The sequence below is a fragment of the Salvelinus fontinalis genome, chromosome 3, assembly GCF_029448725.1.
Source record: "Salvelinus fontinalis isolate EN_2023a chromosome 3, ASM2944872v1, whole genome shotgun sequence".
Taxonomy (NCBI): domain Eukaryota; kingdom Metazoa; phylum Chordata; class Actinopteri; order Salmoniformes; family Salmonidae; genus Salvelinus; species Salvelinus fontinalis.
In genome coordinates, this window is record NC_074667.1 from 73,411,338 (window position 1) to 73,437,730 (window position 26,393).

The 26,393-nt window shown below is 42.8% G+C and overlaps 2 protein-coding genes across 4 annotated transcripts in view; both read left to right on the forward strand.

Annotated features, from left to right (window-relative positions):
* LOC129851420 (uncharacterized) overlaps positions 1-4,740 on the forward strand; it is an 8,729-nt gene extending 3,989 nt beyond the window's left edge. The window contains exons 2-3 of the mRNA XM_055917932.1: positions 1,412-1,975; positions 2,157-4,740. Coding sequence (XP_055773907.1) covers positions 1,412-1,975; positions 2,157-2,162 — 570 coding nt within the window. The 3' untranslated portion in view covers positions 2,163-4,740. The remainder of the gene's footprint in view (positions 1-1,411; positions 1,976-2,156) is intronic.
* A 7,978-nt stretch (positions 4,741-12,718) lies between these two features.
* LOC129851421 (potassium voltage-gated channel subfamily A member 2-like) lies at positions 12,719-19,167 on the forward strand. Of its 3 annotated transcripts, none has more exons than XM_055917935.1 (2): positions 12,719-12,826; positions 14,763-19,167. In XM_055917935.1, exon 2 carries the CDS (start codon positions 14,901-14,903, stop codon positions 16,383-16,385), a length of 1,485 nt encoding a protein of 494 aa, XP_055773910.1. In that variant the 5' UTR covers positions 12,719-12,826; positions 14,763-14,900; the 3' UTR covers positions 16,386-19,167. The 3 variants fall into 3 exon arrangements, with proteins under 3 accessions (XP_055773910.1, XP_055773908.1, XP_055773909.1); XM_055917933.1 differs by lacking the exon at positions 12,719-12,826 and adding an exon at positions 12,859-13,926; XM_055917934.1 differs by lacking the exon at positions 12,719-12,826 and adding an exon at positions 12,859-13,916.
* Positions 19,168-26,393: the final 7,226 nt, after the last annotated feature.

Below are 26,393 nucleotides of genomic sequence, written 5' to 3' on the forward strand. Positions count from 1 at the left end.
TTATTCAACTTTACAGAAGGGAGGCAGTTTTTTCTGTAGCCTATATCCAAGACATCAAATCAATGATAGCCACAGTAAATGAATAAATACATCACTTAACATGTTTTGGGTTGTGTTAAATCAAAAATGGGATCAACATAACATCAAAACGCAGTAATATATCAATATTTCAACAGCCCGTTCTAAATCTTAGCTATTTATTATATACCTATATTTTATTATCTGAAGAAAATGCAATCGCTCATCACAATTCCTTGTCATTACTAGAGGCTTATGCTCGATATCTCTCTGAGTTGGCATGCCAACTGGGGCTGACGTCAAGCCAAACTATTGTCCCTTGTTCTCCTCACACGGCTGTGAACTGTCCCCCTCAAAACAAACACAAAGGCTATGCCAAAAATAGGAGACGGCATTGGACATAGACAACCCATGCGAGCAAGACAACAACATGCATATAATGTGGCCAATAAATAATAAACGAAAACATAGCAAATGTAAATAATAAATGTATATATACACATAAACACGTAAATACAATTAATAAGAATAGCATTTAGTAATATTCGTATAATTATTAATGTTATTTTATTTTTTAGTACGATTATTATCCATGTCTGACAATGAATCACTTAAAACAACAATGAAGATGAGTAGCCTGATTATTCTGATTAATAATTCATCTTTAAAATACTATTATGGAGGTCTTTGGGAGTATTTTGGAAGTTAAAATGTGGGAAGGACAGCGCTTGCACGCTGTAATGTCAACGAAATATTGATTTGTTTTTCACCCGCGCAGGGCTGGGAGCTGTATTGCTGGTCACTTCCACAGTACTAGCGCTACCTCCCGCAGGGTGGTGTCCCAGCGCTGTTCTGCTTTTCCGTCTCTGTTAGGATTAATCATAGCCACGCTGCACGGTTCCCTTCCATCAAGGCTAATCAGACCCCAATTCACCTACATTCAATCAGTTACGCATCATTTAGATTTAGTTCAAATGTTAGGGTCTAACTATCTCTGAAAAAAATACATTATCCTAGTTGAAAAACCATTTGTCATTTGAAAGTGATAGTGCTGAATGTGGGAGAAAATCGTAGTAGTCTAATTAATTGGTAGTTAAATGGGCTAGGGCAGAATTAGCTTCACAGATCTCCTTAGAAATTTACCCACCACTACTCTGAAAAGTCTATGCCCAAAACAAAGTTCAGTGCTGCCCTCAAGTGAGATAACATATGTAGGACAGGGAGGATACAAGCTTGTTATGTTCAGCATTATGATACGTCTAGACTTTTTTATTGTATAAAGTGCACGTTATGATATCAAACATGCATAGTGTAATCAAATATGAATGAACTAATAATGGCAGAATATGAAATTATTTTTGACAATCCTAAATCACATGTAATTTCCCCCTAGTGGGATGGATATTTTCACTTGGCTAGATCAAATAACCTCATCTCAACCAGCCAACAAGCATCGCCCAACCAACACTGCTGCAGCAGAACACATGCACCGGAAAGCATCGCCCAACCAACACTGCTGCAGCAGAACACATGCACCGGAAAGCATCGCCCAACCAACACTGCTGCAGCAGAACACATGCACCGGAAAGCATCGCCCAACCAACACTGCTGCAGCAGAACACATGCACCGGAAAGCATCGCCCAACCAACACTGCTGCAGCAGAACACATGCACCGGAAAGCATCGCCCAACCAACACTGCTGCAGCAGAACACATGCACCGGAAAGCATCGCCCAACCAACACTGCTGCAGCAGAACACATGCACCGGAAAGCATCGCCCAACCAACACTGCTGCAGCAGAACACATGCACCGGAAAGCATCGCCCAACCAACACTGCTGCAGCAGAACACATGCACCGGAAAGCATCGCCCAACCAACACTGCTGCAGCAGAACACATGCACCGGAAAGCATCGCCCAACCAACACTGCTGCAGCAGAACACATGCACCGGAAAGGTAGTGTACATCTCTCTCTTATTCTTCCTTTTGTTATGTGATGGATTATGTCTGCATGTCATTGAAATATGTAAAAGCATGAGAGCTTCTGGTCATGTACATATTACATAGCCATACAAACTGCCTGAGTTTCACTAAAATAAAATAAAACCTGTAGTACATTAATCTCTTACCTCCACAGGCCTAGAGGAGAATTACCCTGACACATACCAATGGACTCAAGCTCCAGCAGCTCAACGCCCCACCAACTGAAATACATCAAGATATAGAGGATCTCTATGGTTCCACCATCAACCACACATACTGTACTGGCCTAGAGAGAGAGACCCCAGAGGCAAGGTGTCATGGACACAGTGCCTTCAGCTAAGACCTCACCACACCTCCCATGGACTGTCTATCAGAGAAAAAGATGATGTATTGTACTCTGTGCTGATCTCTCACTCTCTCTCGCTCTCTTTCTAGTGTCTTAGATCTGGAATACAATCCCAGAGATGCCAGTACAAGAAGTCACACTGTGTATGTCGCCCATCATAACTCCCCAGTCCCCATCAGGCCTGTGGTTGGTCCATGGCCGTCCCCAGTCGTCATCAGAACTATGGTTGGTCCATGGCCGTCCCCAGTCCTCATCAGAACTATGGTTGGTCCATGGCCGTCCCTAGTCCACATCAGGGCTGCGGTTGGTCCATGGCCGTCCCCAGCGGAGTAGAGGACTGAGATCATGTTTTTCAGCCTCACAATGTATTCATGGTGTGTTGTCGTTTTCCCAGGACAAATGTAAGCACATAAATGTGTCATCAACACAGTAAGCTTTTGCCTGTTGAGTGAAAATATTGCAGTGTAACAAGTTTGGATTGTTTATCTGAAGAATTAATGTAATTGAGGAAATGTATTTATCACACACACAAGCACACACACACACACACACACACACAAATGCGTCGTCCTCTTTCCCTTCCTCCTCCACTCTCTTCTCTCCTCTTTCCCTTCCTCCTCCACTCTCTTCTCTCCTCTTTCCCTTCCTCCTCCACTCTCTTCTCTCCTCTTTCCCTTCCTCCTCCACTCTCTTCTCTCTTCTTTCCTCTGTCATCCTCTTTTCCCAATACAATATAATACCATGACGTCACAGCTGCAGGTGGCTTATCAGAAGTGCTGAGTGGCTTTGTTCTCTCTGGAAATAGGGTTCACTCTTCATTTCTCCCCACTTCAGTATTTCTATGTTTGGGAAAATGAAAACATGTCTGTGAGTTACCCTGAGCTATAAATCACTTGTCAGTGGAGCTCAATTTGAATGATTATGTGGAACACCTCAAGCTGCAGTTCAGTGCACCTCAGGAAAAAAAAAGTCATTTTTTTCTATTGTATGTTTAATACATAAGGTGAGGCATGTGATTCCGTTTTTATTTAGTCAACTGCACATAATTACTGTACATACTGTACATTACGTGTGTGTGTGTGTGTGTGTGTGTGTGTGTGTGTGTGTGTGTGTGTGTGTGTGTGTGTGTGTGTGTGTGTGTGTGTGTGTGTGTGTGTGTGTGTGTGTGTGTGTGTGTGTGACAGTATGTATGTGTGAATGTGAACATTAGTACAGACAGTATATATGTACGTTTGAGCGATGCCCAGCTGTAAAATGTAGATCGTCTCAGCTGGTACAGTACGCCTGGCTGACTGCACCCTGGAACCCTCGGCATCAGTGTGCTGAGAGACCCTTCTCAGGAGAGGCACTCTCTCTGTTGCCACTGTGCTGGAGGAAGAACACACACACACACACACACACACACACACACACACACACACACACACACACACACACACACACACACACACAGTCCATATCATGGATTAGCTGCACTTAAGGAAGCCAAGCCCCTCTGTGTTGTCAGCCTCTCACAGCGGGCTGGTCTTCTCTGTGGCTCGGTAGGGGCTCTCGTTGTAAGCAGACGTGTGTGTGTGTGTGTGTTTGTCATGCTCATCCAGAGGAGGCAAGGAGACCCCAGGCATCCCCCTCTACTCTCAGGCAGACATCCGCCACATGAAAGGAGTGAATCAGTAGCAGCAAGCTATAATGATACAGGGGATGCAGCTGACATGCAGTGCATTCTGGGGAGAGAGAGAGTTAATTTATTGTACTACTAACTTCACCAACTGTACTGATGATTGTGTATATCTGTAACACTTCCTGTCTTAGCCTTAAAAAGGTTTTCAAAAGCTATAGGGCTGCGGACAGAAATATAGCATGCTTCAGACATATTGCTATTATTACTCGATACAAATGGAACACCATCCATCTACTCTTCAGAGGACGTCTAATGGCAGGCTGGGGGATATTTATAAAATTCACTCTTCTGTATCATGACTCTGCGTTTGTTCAACATTTTGAGTCAAGACTAAGGAAGGCCCACAAACCATATCATGGCTATTGTACACATATCCTTTTCTCCCAAGGGATATAAATACCAAGCCAGTTATTAAAGAAAGGGTTTTACTCTAAAGTGTTTCCATTCTATTGTGCTGCTCTTTGGCCGTATGTGTAAAGATGATCCACTATCCGATCAGTCTAGGAAGCGCGAATGAGACCAAGGATACCAGAGATATTCACAGAAAATGTATTAATACATTAATTGGTTATTTAGAGGGGAAAAAGACTTTCATTAACAAGTACAAATTACACAGTTACAGAACTGTGTTGTCATCTTGACCTTTCTGAATGTGTTTCTACCTATCAATAAAGTCTAGCAAAGCAATAAGGTATTACAAGACCTTTTTCATTGTACTGAATGTTTTAGTACTTTAGAGGACACTGTAGAATGCATCGACCTCTAGAAGGACATGCAAAGTCCTGTGTCACTGTGCTTTAACTTTACCTCTAATATCCCAGAGGAGAGGAGAGAGAGACTCTCCAGGAGGGATCACAGAGCCTCCTACTTCTGCTTGATGAAACCCTAGGGGCAGTCACCATAGCAACAATATAAGACTAAGCACAACACTGTCCAATGGCAGAGGCATTTCAGGTTTGGATGTAACAACAACAGTGTTATTAAGCACACTGGCTGTACAGTATATAATCATGTTACTAAAACCGTTATAATTTAACAGTCATAATTTAATCTGGTGTGAAACACCTGATTCAGTTACTCAAGGTGTGAAAGATCAATTGGTTATTTAGTGAATCAAGTATGATGGCACTAAATTGGGACAAAAACCTGCAGTACTGCAGAAACAACCCCACGGAGAATAACTACTCACATCCAAATAATCCCAAGGGGTCAAGGGTTAGGGGCTAAGAGGTAAGGGATAGCCAGTTGTTTCTGGCCCAGGCCCCAGCAACACACATTTAAGTTCCCTCATGGCACACAGGGAATCCCCTGTACAAATGTAGGATCTTAATTTGATCACTCTTTTGTTGCTGAGAAATCTTTCTGCACAGCAGGAAATGTAGAGGTGCTTTGTGATTTACATAAATTCACTGAAAACCCGCACTAACGCACAGGCTTACCATATATTAACAGTATTCCACTTTTCAAGGAGCCTCACTTTGACCAGCTAATAGACCTAACCATCGATCAAGCAACAGTATGGACTAAATGTTCAAATCCAGGATTATTTTGCTGAGACAATACGGGTCAAATTAAGATCCTACATCTTATCAGTAGCACTGAATCAACCCTGCTTCTCACTGACTGGAGGAAGCAGACAGTCTGAAGGGCCTGAGTCATGCAGTGCAGCAGAGCCAAACTAAACTCACATGAGCTCATAGATAATGGTTCCCTGCAACAAAAGGTTAGTATACTGGTTGGTGTCTTAATTTGTTTACTGTTTGCGTGGTTGTCAGAAAAGCTAATGTTTTGGATTTGGCCTTTCAGTCAAATGTCACATTGGAATGGACTGTAACCTTTGATCTTTCCAACTTCTGCTGGATAAAATACATTATTTTTAATACAACCTGTCCGTACTGGGAGCGTGTTGGTCTATAGTGGTGTATGTGTGCCCCTCGGTCTATCTGAGGTGAACTAGTCAGGCCGCGAGGGAGGCTGCTGCTGCAGTGATATGAATGCCCTTGTGCTTCTTTCTCCTGGTGTCCTGGCTCTGCTCCAGCGTCTGCTCCGTGCTCTCTCTCTTCATGCTGTCCGCACTGCTGTGGCTATACGTGGTCCAGGCTGCAGTATGACTGGCTCGCTCTGGATCTCCCCCTCCTGTCCTCGCACCCTACACCAAATCAGAGTTTATTGGTCACGTACACACATTTGCAGATATTATCACAGGTGCAGCAGAGTGCTTGTGTTTCTAGCTCCAACATTGCAGTAATACCTAGCAACACAAAACAATGCACACATAATGCACCCCCCCCCCAAAAAAAAGAAATTAAGAAATATCAAAAAGAGCAATGTCAGAGGCTAGAATATAAATATTTCTAGATTAGTGTGTATAGAAAGTATGGACAGTCTATGAATAGAAAAGGTGCATACCACACAGGGACACCACACAGGGACACCACACAAGGACACAGAGAAGGACAGACCAGAGGGTATTTCTAAAATGTCTGACTATTACAGTACTTAACCTTGGGTCTTTTTGAGGAGTCTGTTCACCTAGGATGTCTACATTACCAGCGCCGCATGTCTAGTAGCACTCTACAGTATGCATAGGCTCAGGCGACCTTGCTTTCCTTCAGTATCCTGTATGGTATGTATAGCACGTCCCCTAGCTGTACTCCTCATGGGACCACAAGATACTGCCCAGTAATAGTCTCTCTCTGTCCAACACAATAATGTTGAAATTACTGACATCCCAAGGGGAGGAAGATGAATTCAGTCTCATTGAAAATGTATTGTAAAAACGTTCTGCTTTGGGGTGCACAATAGCTAGCTGTCATAAGGAAAAGGATGTTGATCTTATCTGTTGAGGGTATACCGGAAGGTCATTTCAGTCCCAGTCCATCAGACAAATGAAGATTTACAAGATGGACGGACACTCATGAGGGTATTGTAACACTAATGAGGGTATTGTAACACTAATGAGGGTATTGTAACTCTAATGAGAGTATTGTAACAAAATATTAGCATATTGTAACTCTAATGAGGGTATTGTAACACTAATGAGGGTATTGTAACACTAATGCGGGTATTGTAACACTAATGAGGGTATTGTAACACTAATGAGGGTATTGTAACACTAATGAGGGTATTGTAACACTAATGAGGGTATTGTAACTCTAATGAGGGTAGTGTAACACTAATGAGGGTAGTGTACGTCTAATGAGGGCATTGCATCTCTAATGAGGGTATTGTACCTGTCACGGCTGTTGAAGGAGGAGGACCAAGGTGCAGCGTGGTGAGCGTAAATGTTATTTTATTTAGAAAAGACGCCAAACAAAACAATACACACTACAAAACAAACCGTGAAGCTAAAGGCTAAGTGCCATAAAGAAATTCAACTTCCCACAAAGACAGGTGGAAAAAAGGCCTACCTAAGTATGGTTCTCAATCAGAGACAACGATAGACAGCTGCCTCTGATTGAGAACCACACCCGGCCAAACACAAAGAAATAGAAAACATAGAAATATAGAAACTAGAATGCCCACCCTCGTCACACCCTGGCCTAACCAAAATAGAGAATAAAAACCTCTCTATGGCCAGGGCGTGACAGTACCAAATATTAACGTATTGTAACTCTAATGAGGGTATTGTAACTCTAATGAGGGTATTTTAACTCTAATGAGGGTATTGTAACTCTAATGTAGTTATCGTTCACAGGAGGAAATTACATAATCTTATCCAGCAGCAAGAAAATGCATTTTCATGCAACATTTAACAAATGCAGGGAAGTGCATAATATATAGATATAATCTGCCCCTCTCCACTGGAGTCACGACTTCCGCCGAGGTTGGTCCCTCTCCTTGTTCGGGCGGCGTTCGGCGGTCGACGTCACCGGTATTCTAGTCATTGCTGATCCATCTTTCATTTTCCATTGGTTTTGTCTTTATTTTCTACACCTGGTTTTCATTATCCAATTACATGTTCATGTATTTGTTTGTTGTGGGTGATTATTTCTATGTTCAGTTCGGTTATGATGGCTGGTTTTTTGACGGGTGCTGTGTTCACCCGTGCGTAATATTTACCGTTGGTTATTGGTCAAGTGTATTTGTTGACCTTGTGCCTTTATTTTTTGAGTAAAGTACGTGGCTCACTCATTTTGTTCTCCTGCGCCTGACTTCATGCACCAGCTACACCCACCTTCTGACAACTGGGTCCTTACTGAATGCTCTACCTGATCTTGGCTGAAAAGCTATTTATGTCATAGAAGTTGATATTTCTTTGAATGAAGGTGTCCTTGAATCTCTCTTTGAATCATCATTGTCCTTGTATCTTTGTAAATGTAAGCCTTTTAAAGTATGTATTTAGTACTTCATTAACCAGTTACTGTGATTCTCACTTTGAATTATGGACAGTAATGTTCGTTGATTATTTATACAGGCCAAAATGGTGATATGACATGTGTGTGTGTAAGCATGTATAGCGTGTGTTGTGTAAGTGTGTTTAAGCGTGTATAGATTGTGTGTGTGTGCTGTCAAGCTGCTCAGAGTGGGCAGTGATGAGGTGCCGTCTTATAACAAGAGGCTATCAAGCGTGCGATGGTGCATTGCAGTGTCAATAGTCCTCTGCCTGGAACACACAGCTCCCTGCTCTCTGCTACCCTCCACACAAATAGACAGCCCTCCAGAGAATTGCAACGCTACTCATGGTGAGAGAGACAAACTTGTACTGCATTTTCAATAAGTCTAATTATGCTAACACAAGCTGTATGTAAATGACAGGGAACAGATGCATCAAGAACAAACACGAGTTGATACTGAACCAAAGCCACTAACTGCACCGTATACCGTACTGCCGTACCACAGCACTATATGTCAATGGAACAAAGGTCTGAAAAATGGGTTGAGCTACCAGACATTATCTAAGAAAAGGAGCCCATAAGATACAAAGCCTTAGTTTCACCACTCATCAAGGTGCTTTTCTCAGCTCTCCTTCATATGGCCTGGTGGTATTGACTGATCAGGAGAAGTGGACGGGTGTGGAGTGACACACAATCCATACCCCTCAGATGCCATTCATTGTTGTCACCCTTTAGCCTTCTCCCCCACCACCACCTGATTGAAACGCACACCAAACTCATTTTGCCCGGGGGTTGCATTAGGTCTTCAACGTGGCCCATAGGGCCGCACTGAAAAGGTGCTATATTTCCTTGCTGTCAAAATTAGCAAAAAATAGTCCCCTACCCATTATGCTCCCTGCGGGTTGGACACAGTCAAGAAACCAGGCAGGTCACCCATGATACAATTCAGTGTTCGATGTCCATCCATGTCTGAGGGCGTGAGCACTGTTACCTTCAAGTAGGTTTCAGTGTTGCTAGGGCATTGTGGATGGAGCTGTCGGAGCTTGCATGTTCAATTCCAGTGACAGAAAATTGTTTTGATATTTTTGTTTTAAGCCTATCCCAAACATTTACCCTTATCTTAACCATTCGGAGTTAATGCTTAACCTTAAGAATTTGGTGTTAATGCCTAAACTTAATCCTAGCCTTAAAAATGCTGAGTTAATGCCTAAACTTAACAAGAAACTGTCACGCCCTGATCTGTTTCACCTGTCCTTGTGCTTGTCTCCACCCCCCTCCCGGTGCTGCTCATCTTCCCAATTATCCCCTGTGTATTTATACCTGTGTTCTCTGTATGTTTGTTGCCAGTTCGTCTTGTTCATTCAAACTTACCAGCGTTTTTCCTGTCAGCTCCTATCGTTTCCCAGCCTCTCTTTGCTAGTCCTCCCGGTTTGATCTTTGCCTGTCCTGACCCTGTACCCGCCCGCCTGACCTCTCTGTATGACCCTGAGCCTGCCTGCCGTCCTGTACCTTTGCTCCACCTCTGGATTATTGAACCCTGCCTGTTCCTGACCCTGAGTCCGGCAGCCGTCCTGTACCTTTGCCTTACCCTGGATATTCGACCCCTGCCTGCCTTGACCTGTCTTTGCTACAATAAACAGTGTTGCTTCGACAGTCTGCATCTGGGTCTTACCTTGATTCCTGATAGAAACGATATGAATGTAGGTGCATTACTATTTCTACATAGTTTCAACTTTTTTCAACAAGTTTTTGTCATTTTAAAGTATATTGAGATCGTCCCTACCCCCCCCAAAAAATAAACAAAAATAAACGCATATGTAATTATTATTATTGTTTTATTTTTTACTCAAACCACCGCGGGCCAGATTGGACCCCCTCGGCCCATATGTTTGACACCCCTGACTTAGAGCACTAGGGCCTTCACATTTAATTTAAGTACCCACTGGGCACAGAAGTCAATTCAACATCTAGTCCATGTTGGTTGAAAGTAATTTCATTGAAATTACGTGGAAACAATGTTGATTCAATTCAGTGTGTGCCCAGTGGGTAGACAGCTAATGCAACGTGAACTGAGCTTCATGAGACTAGATTAACAGGCTTTGTAACGGGCCCCTAGCTCATAAATAATGTCTGTGCTGTCAGGGGGAACCTGGGAAAGCCATTAAGGGACCGTGGGAAAGGTGTGCGCATGTGTGGCAGACGGTCCAGGGCTGCAGGGGCATCCTTGACAGTCTCCCTCCTACTATAGGGGCTGCTGCCAGTAGTAACCTTGATGAAGCCAAGTCTCACACAAATCACCAGCTTGCTCCTTCCCCTATCCCTCCACCTCCTCCTCTTGCAGGGGATTCCCTCCCAAACTTTGACACAGCAGGTCGTTCAGGTCATTGCTGCTCTCCTTGCACTTTCTCTCATTGCTCCTTTTGGCCAGAATGGCATTCACTATTGATCCCCCTCCCCTGTCTACATAATTAATTGTATTGCAAAATATGAACAAAAATAATTCTATTGTATTTTGGTATGGCTCTTGACTTAACTCTCAAAGTCGCACAATAATAATGCTCAATGCCACCTACAAACGACTTATACCACCTACAGAAGTTTACAATGTTTCAAGTCATGTAGGCAGTTTTCATTCACTTTTCACTTGACATCATGTAAAGTGTATTTGTGAGCTGTGAAAGCAGACTATAACTTTCTATGAGTCATCATCCAAATGGGGCAGTACCAGAGTCAGAGAGTTTACCAGGCTGTGAAATTGAACAAACCAAAGACAAACTCTCTGCACCCTCTCAAGAAAACAAAAGACAAACTCTCTGCACTCTCTCGAAGACAACTAAAGACAAATTCTCTGCACTCTCTGAAAGAAAATTGAAGACAAACTCTCTGCACTCTCTCAAAGAAAACTAAAGACAAACTCTCTGCGCTCTCTCAAAGACAACTAAATGTAACCGATGTGAAATGGTTAGCTAGTTAGCGGTGGTGCGCGCAAATAGCGTTTCATTCGGTGACTTCACTCGCTCTGAGACCTGAAGTAGTTGTTCCCCTTGCTCTGCAAGGGCCGTGGCTTTTGTGGAGAGATGGGTAACGATTCTTCGTGGGTGTCAGTTGTTGATGTGTGCAGAGGGTCCCTGGTTCAAGCCCAGGTAGGGGCGAGGAGAGGGACGGAAGCTCAACTGTTACATAAAGACAAACTCTGAACTCTCAAAGAAAACTAAAGACAAATTCTCTGCACTCTTTCTAAAGGAAATCCAAAGACATGTAGAGTGACAAAACCATTTCCAAACATCTGCCATGTAACTCATAATTTCATAAGAAATCGTATTAAAGGTATCTAGAAGTCCCTGATTAAATCCTTGCACAGTCAGTCAAAGTATAGTGTCCTGTTAGTGGGAGTCCTTCACAGTGGCTGGGTCTGTGAGTGATGCAATGTTGTGACTGGTGAGGCGAGGGGTGTCTGTGTTGATTTCTGCCTGTTTAAGCTTTGGCCATACATGATAACTGCCTTCTTATGACTGGAGAATCACCCCAGATGAGAATGTTTTTTTATTTTTTATTATTTCATTGAATCGATATGATGTAGCTCATATTACATGTACAGTAGCAGTCTTTCCTTAAATTAGTAAAACTGTACGTCTTTTAAAATGTAAGAAATATATTTTGGATGCCCCTATTGATGACAATATGAGGATGCAGAACCGAACAAAACTCTAAGTTGCTGTGTCATTGGCATTTACAAATCGTCCAACAATTATGAAACCACTCCCCTAGTTATCTCCCTCATGTCTGGAAAGTGTCACAGTTTCATATGACATAATAATTTTTGGGGATCACTTTAATAACCGAAGCACTTTGAAGTTATGCATGACATTATGACATTAGGCCTATGTCAGATAGCAAAATAGCACCCTACAGTGTTACTGCATAATTAAAGTTGTAAGTTACACATTTACATAGTTACATAGTTAACACTGTTAACTGGGTCGTGCATAGTGAATGATAGCTTACATTTCACATGAATATACAATTATTAGCTATTAATAAAGGCCAAGAATGGGCGGCAGGTAGCCTAGTGGTTAGAGCGTTGCGCAAGTAACTGAAAGGTTAGGTTGCTGGATCAAATCCCCGAGCTGATAAGGTAAAAATCTGTCGTTCTGCCCCTAAACAAGACAGTTAACCCACTGTTCCCCGGTAGGCCATCATTGTAAATAAGAATTTGTTCTTAACTGACTTGCCTAGTTAAATAAAAAGATGCGTTCACTTTAAATATCCTACGCTGCAGATAAGGTGAGTAGTGGTAGGCTACACAGCGCGGGTGGAGAGAGCGCGTTCTCTCGCCCATTCTCCATCCCCTGTCTCTTTGTATGCATAGCAGTGCCCGACTGCAGGTTTGACTAAGCTTTGTAGATACGGCTACACCAGGCTAATGGCTGTACTGATCATTAGAAGGACTGAGACCTAGGGTAATTAAAGCATGCCTTACACCCAACTAAGCAGAGAACAGAGAAAGTGATGCAGATGCCAATGATTCTCCATCTGACACTGAGGAATTGCATACTCTGTCTCTCAGTCCAGGGTGATTCTTCATGCATGTCATTTTAAGTCAATGTCGGAAGATTCTGTTCTCTTTACAATGTATAAGGAGGCTGCATGGCTTGAATCCTCTCTATTCCCTAAACTGCAGACAACCACAGGCATATCCCCTTACATGAGCATTTCTGTCAGCATTCTGCGTTTTACAAACTGTTGTATTCTATATACTGTAATAAATGATGGAGAAAATAATGTGATTTTTTTATTGAGCATTTGTCAATTAGACTTTTAATTTATTTGCCAGGATTACTTTTTAATACGACTCATGTAGTTGACTAGGGTTATTGTGACGAGCCATGATTGCAGCATATCATTTTTTTCCTGCCTGGTAATTTAAACGTTATCCATCAGCACAATGTTAACCCGTTAGTCTAACCCACAACCCCTCTCTGTGTTCGTCTGCATCTTGGGGGCCTACTAATTTACCTTTTTTTTGGTAATATCACACGTTGTAATACGCCTCCCCGCCACCTCCCCTGCTTGCTTTTATTTTTGCAGATGTTGCCACTGAGCACCGTATGAGGACAGTTACCTTTGCGGCTGTCTGGTGCGGGCAACGTCATAGCGGCTAAGGACACTGGATGCATAGAATTCTGCCGCTCTTAGCACCTTTGGCTATTACCAGAAGTACCATTCCTCCAGGTCGGAACCCTATCCCCTCCTTTTTTTGTGTCAATCGCCATCCTACGACAACCTGAGCGAGGAACGAAGACGGGGAGGGGGAGGCGAGGACACACCCGCATTCTGTACCTCTCCAACGCCGGTGCGCGCGAGTGGTGATGCTGCAGACAACATGATGATCGTATTAACGGTCCCGAATAGGAAATAGATTCGTTTCTTCTTCTCAGGATCTAAATCACCGGAGGGATTAGAACCGGAGGGATTGTTGGCCACTGGCTATTTACTCCCTAATACCAAGTGACCAATGGGAACAGCAACTAACACCCCGTTTTCAACAAGGTGAATGCTGGTATGTAGCCTATGATGTTGAAAACGTCTGCTATAACCTACACGACTTTCATTCTGAAAAGTCTACTCGACCTCTGCAGTGAAGGGGAGAAAGTAGATGACCATTGAACAAAATAGCCCGTATTATTATTAACTTCTGAGTATTTATCAACTGAATAGCGCTTAACAAAACTATGCCTCTTTGATGGAAGATGCAAGAGATGGTGTAGAGGGCAGACAGAATATTTTTCTCTTGAAACGTTTTTCCTACTGCCGGTTAATAATTTATGGATGTTTTTGAATATTTCAGAGATAGTCACCATTTGAGACCAGTCTAAAATGCTCCAACAAAACTACCTTAAAGTGAATGATGAAAAAGTGACATCGAGGGCTTCTTGGAACAGAAAAAAAGAGTGCATACTTTTTTCACTATTCAGTTATTGGTTTTATATTATAAGCTAGAGAAGGGGTAGTATATATTTGCTTCCTATATGCAAAGGTACGTTCATGCATGATTTCACTGCAGAAGGTGAATGGATATTATCCATTGCAGCCGAATATAAGGAGCTCATGCCCCGATTCATAAACTATATCTATGCTAGTTGGAAACTAGTTGGATCATTGAGCTCTGGGCATACACTACGTTTCTCCACATTTATAGTAGTTCATGTATGTTTTAGAAAGCTGAGTACTTTGTTTGTAGCCTACAGAAGTACATTTTCGTAACTTTTATGCCATTGTTCCATTACAGTATAATATATGGCTTGAGAGGACAGACAGACAGAATAACACAAATGCTATCAAATGAATTGCTTATGTTATATTATTTAAATTCTCTCTGGTCTCTGTCCCTTCCAGACAGATCCATCCATGAGGTGAGCCAACCAGTCTTTACGGCATTGAACCCCCTCCCTCTCCTCCATCCCCCTCCCTACAGTTTCCAGGCTGCAGGGCCCAGCCCCACTGAAAAGTGCAGGCGCCTGCTCCCCCCGCAGAATGACTGTAGCCACTGGTGACCCCTCTGATGAGGCGGCAGCGCACCCGGGGAACCCGGCTGAGTACGACCCTGACGCTGACCATGAGTGCTGCGAGAGAGTGGTCATCAACATCTCTGGGCTACGTTTTGAGACACAGCTCAAAACTCTCTCCCAGTTCCCTGATACTCTGCTGGGGGACCCCAAAAAGAGGATGCGCTACTTCGACCCACTGAGGAACGAGTATTTCTTCGACCGCAGCCGAACCAGCTTTGATGCCATTCTCTATTTTTACCAGTCAGGAGGGAGGCTACGGCGGCCGGCCAATGTGACCCTTGATATTTTCTCAGAGGAGATCCGTTTCTATGAGTTGGGGGATGAAGCCATTGAGCTCTTCAGAGAGGATGAGGGTTTCGTCAAGGAGGAAGAGAGGCCGCTTCCTGACAATGAGTTTCAGAGACAAGTGTGGCTGCTGTTTGAGTACCCAGAGAGCTCAGGACCCGCTAGGATTATCGCTATCATCTCCGTCATGGTCATCCTTATCTCTATCGTAAGCTTCTGTCTGGAAACCCTGCCCATCTTCCGCAACGACGACGACGAACCGCACAGTGTCTTTGACACCAACACCAACACCACAATCTACTTCACGTCCACCTACTTCACCGACCCATTCTTCATCCTGGAGACGCTCTGCATCATCTGGTTCTCATTTGAGTTCCTGGTGCGCCTCTTTGCCTGCCCCAGCAAATCAGGCTTCTTTGGTAACGTCATGAACATCATTGACGTTGTTGCCATTATCCCCTACTTCATCACATTGGCCACAGAGCTGGCTGAGAAACCAGAGGATGGCCAGGCGGGTCAGCAAGCCATGTCCCTGGCTATTCTCAGGGTCATCCGTCTAGTGCGAGTCTTCCGAATCTTCAAGCTGTCGCGACACTCCAAGGGACTTCAGATCCTGGGCCAGACCCTAAAGGCTAGTATGAGGGAGCTGGGTCTGCTGATCTTCTTCCTCTTTATTGGAGTCATACTGTTCTCCAGTGCCGTCTACTTTGCGGAAGCTGATGAGCCCGAGTCACAGTTTGAAAGCATCCCTGACGCCTTCTGGTGGGCTGTTGTCTCCATGACGACAGTAGGTTATGGTGACATGGTCCCGACCACCATTGGTGGCAAGATTGTGGGCTCCCTCTGCGCCATTGCAGGTGTGCTGACAATTGCCTTGCCCGTGCCTGTCATCGTTTCCAACTTCAACTACTTCTACCACCGTGAGACGGAGGGCGAGGAGCAGGCTCAGTGCCTAGGCCCAGTCGCCAAAGAGGATTCGAATGAAGAGCTGAAGAAGAGCCGGAGCGGCTCCACCATCAGTAAATCAGACTACATGGAGATCCAGGAAGGGGTGAACAACAGTATTGAGGACCTCCCAGAAGAGAACCTCAAGACTCAGGCCAACTGCACTACGCTGGCCAACACAAACTATGTCAACATCACCAAAATGCTCACAGATGTGTAGCCAGCTGGCATTGTCCTCTCAGTGAGGTTGAGAGGTCAAAGGATGGGGCAGGTGTGTAGCCTCCCATTTCACATGTGCTGCTGGAATCTCAAGGCAATAGATTCAGGACGTATAACTGTACTCATCATTTCTTTATTATGAAAAACACCAGAAACTATGTGCTCAATCCTCCCCTAACTCCCACTACTAACTCCCACTGTTAGCACCTCACACCTTGCCCTCAAACTGACCTTCTGTCAGACTTAAAATCTTATAATCAAAATTCTGCGTGTTGATGTCTGCATGGAGATGGCTTTGTCAGTGTGACTATTCCAATGGTTAAATTACCTGCTCAGAAGGGTAGTACAAAAAAGAGGAGAAATGTAGCTAAAAAGGTGATTTATCGCTTCCAGAATAACCCCACCACCAATCCTGCTTCAGCCCCCCTGCGCCTGCCGCTACCCTGGTCTCCCTCCATCGTCAAAGGTACACTTTGCTTCCTGTTTGCGTGCTACAAAATGCTGCTTCCTGGAGCAAACTAAACAAACCCGTCCTGTGGTGAACTACTTGGAGATTACAGAACGTGTGAACATAAGGCGGGCATGCTCCGTTTCTGCCCACTGGGCATAGACATCAGTTCAAAGTCTATTTTTGATTTACATTTCGTTGAGTTGTCAGCTAACGTGAATTCAACTTGAAATCAACAAAACATGTCACCATGTCATTGGATTTAGGTTCAAATTTGGGTGAAAAAAATATGAAATTCCATTACATTGAAGACGTCATTACATTGAATATTTGGGTTGAAGTGATGTGGAAACAACGTTGATTCAACCTGTTTTTGCCCAGTGGCTGAGGCCTGTCACGGCCTGAGCCCGAGACACACGACGAGTGTGGTACTGTAGTAGTAATTCACAATATTTAAGGGATGTAGGACATCCATCAGCTCCATAAGCTTATGATGGTTTCACATCTTTTCTTCAGGAACATCAGTATCTGATGAATGACTGACAAAAGGCCTTGACTTTTCACTGCTCTAGTCTTACATCATTTATGTGTTTACTGTACATGGCAATGCAAGCTTCCCTCCTCCACTCACCTGAACCTGTCTTACTGCAGCTCTGAGGACAAAGTGAATGTCTCTTCCTCTTTCATTTGTACTTATTTACCACTTAACTCATATAGATAGGTAAGTAGTTGTGACTGTAACCGTTACTGTAGCTAGATAGGTACTGTAGGTAGTAACTGTAGCCAGTTGATTGTTGCATGGAGTTCTTATCTGAATGAGTATTCTCACTCACACAACTAGCATTGCTCCAAAGACACTGTTTATTGTCTTGCCCTCTATAACCTTCTGTCATACATATGAAGGGATGTCGAGAGGTTATTATCTAACATATGTAGGTTACAATGGTGTCTGAAAGGATACCATGCCCCAAACCAGCCCTATAGCTTGGAGGATATTGTATTCCTGACATTTGACCTAAATGTAACATTCCCTGTAGAGTTCATTGTCATAGTCTTGTTGCTACACCGCTGAGCTGAAAACATAGAGAGGTGTTTACATACCACCGACATTGCAGCTGTGCTGTAATTTGAGGTAAAATGCATTAGTTAATTAATTACAGCACCCATACAGTGTAGTTGCAGCATTAATCTCAGTTACAGACAGACTCGACTCACGGCTGCCTTGTTCAACTGGGTCCATTGTGTCTTCATGATGAACCATTGGGACGACTAAAGGGACATGTATAAAAGTATGTTTCCTCCCTAAACTGCCTTTAAAACAAGTAGGCTTACTGAATGCTGCTTTCCTAGTGTTGCATGACCTCAATACATTCCTAGAAGCATGAATTGAAGATCAAAGATGCCTATGAAAACTATTTAATACGATACCTATATTTATCTCAATATCTACTTACATACTTTAATCTGTGATAACAAAGCAATCTGGGACGTATAAGAAGGGGAATTTACATTCAGCTGACGATTTAGAGATGAGGATGACCATGACGGAGATGATAGCGTTAATCCGATAATCCTTGATGATATGCAGATCGTTGCTATGTTTGTTTTATGATATGAACAATGACACTTGTTTATTTTCAGCACTGATGGTGTAGCCCCATTTCAGGGACTGTCTGTTGGACAGAGTGCCAAAGACATGCATGCCTAATACACTAGCGAGTTCACAGGAGAAGTGGAGGTACAGTAATATATCTATGGTAGTTGCATCCCTCAATAAGAAAATATGAGCATTATCTAAATATTATCATGCTCGAAGGAGAGATGGTTTATATTGCCAACGGCTGAAGTATGTAGCCGTGTAGCAACTCTGAACTACAGAGGTCTAGGTCTCTCACGACATTGCTGAGTCTCCTGTCTTTCTACATCTTTTCATAGTGAACTTCAGGACACAGGAGAGTACTAGCAAAGCTGAGGATGTTTAGCCAGCGCTAACAAAATGGTGAAATGGATTGCGTCTAATTTACCTTTTGGTCAATATTGGTTGGCATAGCCACAAGGATGTTAGCTTTGACTCAAATGTGTCTGGTCTGTCTTCTCATTTACGTTTTAGGCCTAAATGTCTGCCACCATTGCTGCAGTGTTTATTCACGCTATATGGACAGAGGTGAGGTTCTTAGCTCCCGGTCCCTCCCTCTGTCCTCACCATGTTCCTTTCCTCTCTTGTGTCTTCAATTGGCAGTACCTTGTTTAACTGCAATCGCTACTTATTTTGTAGCTAATTATTTTGTAGAGATGAAATGTGTGGAAAAATAATCTGGGTCTGGAACCCTGCTTATTGATGCTTCCGTTTGCATTACTATAATATGATGTTATTATGTTCACCCTTATTCTAGCAGTAACACTTCTCATCTAATACCAATGCACCACGCTGTCCAAAACACATATCATATACATCAACAGTGCATGATGTGGATAGGTACACCATTATGTGGTGTGTGTGTGTGTGTGTGTGTGTGTGTGTGTGTGTGTGTGTGTGTGTGTGTGTGTGTGTGTGTGTGTGTGTGTGTGTGTGTGTGTGTGTGTGTGTGTGTGTGTGTGTGTGTGTGTGTGTGTGTGTGTGTGTGTGTGTGTGTGTGTGTGTGTGTGTGTGTGTGTGTGTGTGTGTGTGCATATGTGTGCATATGTGTGCATATGTGTGGAAGTGTGTACGTAGAGCCCACCTCTGAATGTCAGAATCTTAGCTTGGTTGTACAGCTGCATTAAAGTGACAGCCATCAATGCATGTGTGCATAGTAAGACAAAACTGCTCACAGTATGACCAAAACAAGTCATAGTCTATGCATGCAAATGCTTTGTATTTTTTTAAATAATTTTTCTATTTGCTTTTTACAATGGACAGATCTTCCCAAAACACATCATGAGATAGCATGCTTACCTATTTTGTTTGAATTGGGCACATTCTGATTCAACACACACTCAAATTTAGCAACATATCAAAATAGAAACATTGTAGTTGAGTATCAACAGTTTGTTTACTAGATGCTCTAAGCACAACCATATATGGAGTATACCCATTTTTATCAATGTGCAGATTTACTATGTGAAATGTTTATATATTCCCAAAATGGAGTGTCGCAAAAATCTAAAATGTATCTTTTGCTTTATAGTAAGCATCACTAGACCATTACAACTCAAAGTGTACAGAGGGTTTCCCCAGAAGCACAGTCAGAAGGATTCCCAACAGAAAATGCTCTCAAAAGTCTATGCAGAGATGAACTGTAGATTGGAAATATTAACAAAGGTTCAAACAAACCATGAATATGAAAAAACACAGAAATACAGAAAAGTAGAGTCGTTTCAGAATTGTGTTTTTGTTTCTATGCAGATTATTGGTTGGTTTGAATTTGAGTATTGTACGCGATGATGAGTGCCCCTCCACTTTTACAGCGAAGCACAGGCCCCAATTCATTCAATCAATAAAAATAAAGAAAAACTGCACTGTGTGTTAAAGAAAAATGCTGAATTGGAGGTCGTAAGTAACTGGGATGAAAGTGAATACATCCTGCAAGCTGTTCCTTTCGCCAACATTGTCATTGAATATGAGTGTAAAACCACACCTGACCTGTCCTGAAAATACAGCATAAACTTTCTGAGTGAAAAAGCAGTTTGATTTTCCTTTTATCTGTAATTTATTGAATTTGGGTCACAATGAAAGCTTTGTACTGCACTGTATGGTTTACATCACCAACAAAGTAAACGTTCAAGTAGCTACACAAGTAGTAGCTATTCAATTGACTGTTTATGCATGTGTATGTCAGAACAAGAGAGTGTGTTTCTGTGGTCTGAAAGTGAATGACACCGTAGAAACACAGCTACAGTATGTGTGGTACAGTATAGCTCTTTCACCTTCAACACTCTCACACATGGTGGCCTGCCCTGACTGCAACTATCAACTTTGGTACAATGGACCAGATTTTTTTTCTATGAAAAGAAATGTGAGGAAAATACTGTACATAACAACAATGGATTATGGAGCCCCCAAAAAATTGACAATGTACTATAATGCTTAGCGAAGTCTGGATTTAAATGAGTGTGATCTGCACACTACAGGAGCAAAAAGACAATCTGTGGACAAGAAAAACATGTCAAACTAAAATGCATATAATCCTTCAAAATGACCATAACCATGATAACAAAGTCATATAAATAACGAAGAAAATAATAATTCAACCAAACTGTGTTTTGTGTGTTTTTACTGTGTGAAAGGCCTTTTTCCCCTTATCCATACATGTTGGATAGACTAGATACAGTGCATTCAAAAAGTAATCATACCCCTTGACTTATTCCACATTGTGTTGTTTTACAGCATTAATTCTAAATGTACAAAAATATATACATTTCATCACCCATCTACACATAATACCCTATAATGACAAAGTGAAAAGAGGTTTTTAGAAATGTTGCACATTTATTGAAAATAAAATAAAGAAATATATAATATACAGAAGTATTCACACCCCTGAGTCAATACATGTTAGAATCAACTTTGGCACCAATTACAGCTGTGAATATTTCTGGGTAAGTCTCTAAGAGCTTTGCACACCTGGATTGTACAATATTTGCACATTGTCATTTTTTTAATTGTTCAGCTCTTTCAAGTTGGTTGTTGATCATTGCCAGACAGCCATTTTTAAGTCTTGCCATAGATTTTCAAGCCGATCTAAGTCAAAACTATATCTAGACCACTCAGGAACATTCGATGTCGTCTTGGTAAGCAACTCCAGTATATATTTGGCCTTTTGTTTTAGGTTGTTGTCCTGCTGAAAGGTGAACTTGTCTCCCAGTGTCTGTTGGAAAGACGACTGAACCAAGTTTTCCTCTAGGATTTTTTCCTGTGCTTTGCTCTATTCCATTTCTTTTTATCCTAAAAAAAACTCCATAGTCCTTGCCGATAACAAGCATACCCATAACATGATTCAGCCACCACCATGCTTGAAAATATGAAGAGTGGTACTCAGTGATGTGTTGTATTTCCTCAAACACAACACTTTGTATTTAGGACATAAAGTTAATTTCTTTGCCACATTTTTATCAGTTTTACTTTAGTGCCTTGTTGTAAACAGGATGCATGTTCTGTACAGGCTTCCTTCTTTTCAGTCTGTCATTTAGGTTAGCATTGTGGCATAATTACAATGTTGTTGATCCATCCTCAGTTTTCTCCTATCACAGCCATTAAACAAGTCACCATTGGCCTCATGGTAAAATACCTGAGCAGATTCCTTCCTCTCCGGCAACTGAGTTAGGAAGTACTCATGGATCTTTGTAGTGACTGGATGTTTGAAGTGTAATTAATAACTTCACTGTGCTCAAAGGGATATTCAATGTCTATTTCACTTTACCCATCTGCCAATAGGTGCCCTTCTTTGCGAGGCGTTGGAAAACCTCTCTGGTCTTTGTGGTTGAATCTGTGTTTGAAATTAAATGCTTAACTGAGGGACCTTAAATATAATTGTATGTGAGGGGTACAGAGATGAGGTAGTCCTTCAAAAATCATGTTAAACTATTATTGCACACAGAGTGAGTCCATAAAACCTATTATGTGACTTATTAAGCTATTTATTTTTACCATTATGGGGTATTGTGTGTAGGCCAGTGACAAATATTTTATTATATTTATGCCATCAATTGAATTAGATATGCATGCAAATGTGTAATGGCTCTCACTGAGAATGATGGTTTGTATATTTCATAGTTGAGAGAGGGAATTAATTGAATATTGTATTCAACATCTAACAAGGAATTAGTTTGCACATCGATTTGAAGGATAATTTTAGCAGAACCATTGCTAGCTGTCTGTGTCTATACAAAGTGCTGTGATTAGATCAAAGAGTATTTTGTTGTTATTCTTAGTACATTCAGCGCAGAGTCTTTGTAGCCCTCAGCTGTGTGGAGGACATTTACAAGGCCTCCTGGCATCTTTGGTTGCTTCATCCTTTAAAGTGATGATCCAAAGCTTTGTATAATTTCAGCCAGTGGTTTTCAAAGTAGTGCTCACGAACCAAAATGGGTCCCCGAAAATTACGCACAATTGTGTAGTACGTCATCCATTTTGTATGATATGTTACATCCTACCCGCACCCAAAAAACCGTACAATATGTTACAAATTTGTAAGTGCATAAGATCTGACTGCATCTTTAATTGCAGAGAGCTAGAGAGAGAGAGAGAGAGAGAGAGAGAGAGAGAGAGCAGGGAATGTACTATTAATAGCCTTTTTGTTGGAGAGAGAGATGGGGGAAAGCGAGAGGGAGGGGGTAGGAGAGAGAGCAAGATATATGGGAGAGATAGATAGGGGAGTGTTGGAGAGAGAGACACAAGCAGGAGCAGAGTGTGAGAGAGGGAGAAGGAGGAGGTGTATATTCTTTAAGGAATCCTTCACCGTGGACTTTCTCTGACACTCGTGTCCCAGTCCACCATCTCATGGTAATTAGGGAGGAGGCTGAGACAGACTCTAGTTGATATTTGCATTCATCCGTTTCCAGGACTCTTTCTCTTTCATGGGAAAAAGAGGAGCGAGATAGAGAGCATTTGTCAGGCTTGTGAATTCTGCCACGTCAATTTAGAGAGAAACTGGTGTTTGCTGCAACCAGCTGGCAATTAATCACAGCTCTACATCTGGGGTGCCGTCATAGTCTATTCATATTCTATCTCCCTTTCCTATTTGTTTTCCGTATATGGTAGGTTTCTATGTCTTCTATAGAATGATTACTGTCACCAAAGTATTCTAATATGCCATGACATTTATGAAGGCTACCTGTGACAAAAGATCCAAATTCACATTTATATGAAACAAAACGTTTTAGTGCTGCACTGCTCTGTGCATTGGAACTGCAGACATACATCTCTCTGCTGTAGTCATTAGTTACAGTGCAGTGCGGTGCAGCTCTGCACCAAGGCTAAAAGGAGACACAGGAAGAAGTGGAGGGCAGAGAGAGACACGGGGAAAGGCAGAGAGAGACAGAGATAGGAGAGTAGGGCAGAGAGAGACAGGGGGAAAGGCAGGGAGAGACAGAGATAGGAGAGTAGGGCAGAGAGAGACAGGGGGAAAGGCAGAGAGAGACAGAGATAGGAGAGTAGGGCAGAGAGAGACAGGGGGAAAGGCAGGGAGAGACAGAGATAGGAGAACAGAACCGGGAGAAATAGAGAGACAATGAGAGTAGGGCAGGGAGAGACAGAGAAAGGAGAGTAGGGCAAGGAGAGACAGGTGGGAGGGGAGCAGATTGAGGTGTGGTGAAACAGCCTGTGCTCTCTGGCATCTCTCCCCAGGATAGGAGATCACACGACTGGGGCAGGTGGTCACGCTTATGCTTTGCCCTAGTGTCAGGGATAATCGTGTGTGTGTGTGTGTGTGCTTATGCAGTGTGTGTCTACCAGTGTGTGCATGTACTGTATGTGTGTGCAGTGTGTGTGTATGCCAGTATCTAGGTTTCCATCCAATTGGTGACAGATTTTCATGTGAATATTCTAGAATCTGCATGAAGAAAATATGCAAGTCGTGTGTTTTCCACCAAACTGACTTGTTGTGGATAGAAATCAGTGCTTGATGACGCAGTGCACAACAACAAAAAAACACAAAAAATGTTCATGTACCAAATAAAAATACAAAGCTCAAAGTGTTCCCATCGCATTTTCAACTCTACCGATAGTTTTGTCACATAAACTGTTCCCTACTCTGGTCTTGGCACGTGTGCTCTAGCCAACAGCTTGCAGATACAGTCAGGGTAGGCTGTGCAGCTAGGCTAGTCTACTTGACGAGATTAGAATATTTTGATTTGAAAAACGGTCTTCATGTCACCAGAATAAGACCCTCGATATTTATTGGAAAGGAGCATCAAGAGCACTTTCCCCACATTGTAACTTATTTAATCAGTAGCCTAACAAACTGCATGGTTTCCCAAGTCGTAGTAGGAGGACCACACACCATATCATCGCATGACTCCAAGTCTACTTTGACTCTCCTCTCCAACCTTTCAGGGCTGGGTGTCTCAGGCTCTGCACACTGTCGGATTGCATCTTACCTGGCAGGCCGTTCCTATTGGAGAGGATATGTGTCTGCACCACGTACTCTCACTACTGGTGTCCCCCGGGGCTTGGTTCTAGGCCCTCTCCTCTTCTCTCTACACACAAGTCACTAGGCTCCGTCATATCCTCACATGGTCTATCATTGCGATGCGGATGACATTCAACTACTTTTCTCCTTCACCCCGTCTGACATACAGGTGGCAACACACATCTCTGTGTGCCTGACAGATATCTCAGCTTGGATGTCGGCCCACTACCTCAAGCTCAACCTCGACAAGATTCAGCTGCTCTTCCTCAAAGTCCTCTCCATCATGGTTGACAACTCCACAGTGTCCCCCTCCCAGAGTGCAAAGAACCTTGGCGTGACCCTCCCTGAACAACACCCTGCCGTTCTCTGCAAACTTCAAAGCAGTGAATCGCTCCTGCAGGATCACGCTCAACAACATCTGTAGAGTAAGACCGTACCTCACACAGGAAGCAGCACAGGTCCAATCCAGGCTCGCGTTTGGACTACTGCAACTCGCTGTTGGCTGGGCTCCCTGATTTTGCAATCAAACCCATGCAACTTATCCAGAACGCTGCAGCCTGCCTGGTGTTCAACCTTCTCAAGCTCTCCCATGCCACCCTGATCCATTGGCTTCCAGTCGAAGCTTGCATCCAATACAAGACCTTGGTACTTGCCCACGGAGCAGCAAGAGGATCTGCCTCTCCCTACCTTCAGACTATGCTCAAACCCTACACCCCAACCCGAGCACTCCATTCTGCCATCGCCCAGTCAAATAAAATAAAATACAATTGTATTAGTCACATGCGCCGAATACAACAGACCTTACAGTGAAATGCTTACTTACGAGCCCCTAACCGACAGTGCAGTTTCAAAAAATATGGCAGAGTCAATGTGGGGGGGCCACAACCACAAGCTCTTGTCTGTCCTGGCACGCCAATGAGGGAATCAGCATTGTCCTGAAGCTAGGACAGCAGAGTCCCTGTCCATCTTCTGAATACATCTGACACCCTACCTCTACATCTGACACCCCCCCTCCCCCCAGAATTTTGGGGAATTAATACCTACACTTGACTTTTTTTCCCCTTACTAGATCTGACTTTGCTGATAGCTTGTTGGGGGAAAATGTACTTTTTATGACTGTGATATGTGGTTGTCACACCTAGCTATCTTAAGATGAATGTACTAAATTACAAACATTTTACCTCTGGACTAACCGTGTTGCCCCATCTCTGTAGCTAGTACACTGTATGCAAACTTTGGTAATGCTTCATTTAAGGGGTTCTTATTATAGTATAATTGCATGTGTAATTACACTGTAACAAGCATTTTAGTTAATTGTAATACCTCATAGTTACACTGTATTAACATGTAATTGGTGGTAATTGTAGTCTGTAATTACAGAGGTGTAACAGTGAATGCTTGTTAACATGCTTGTTACAAATGGTCAAGTTTACACTAAATTCAACAATTTAGT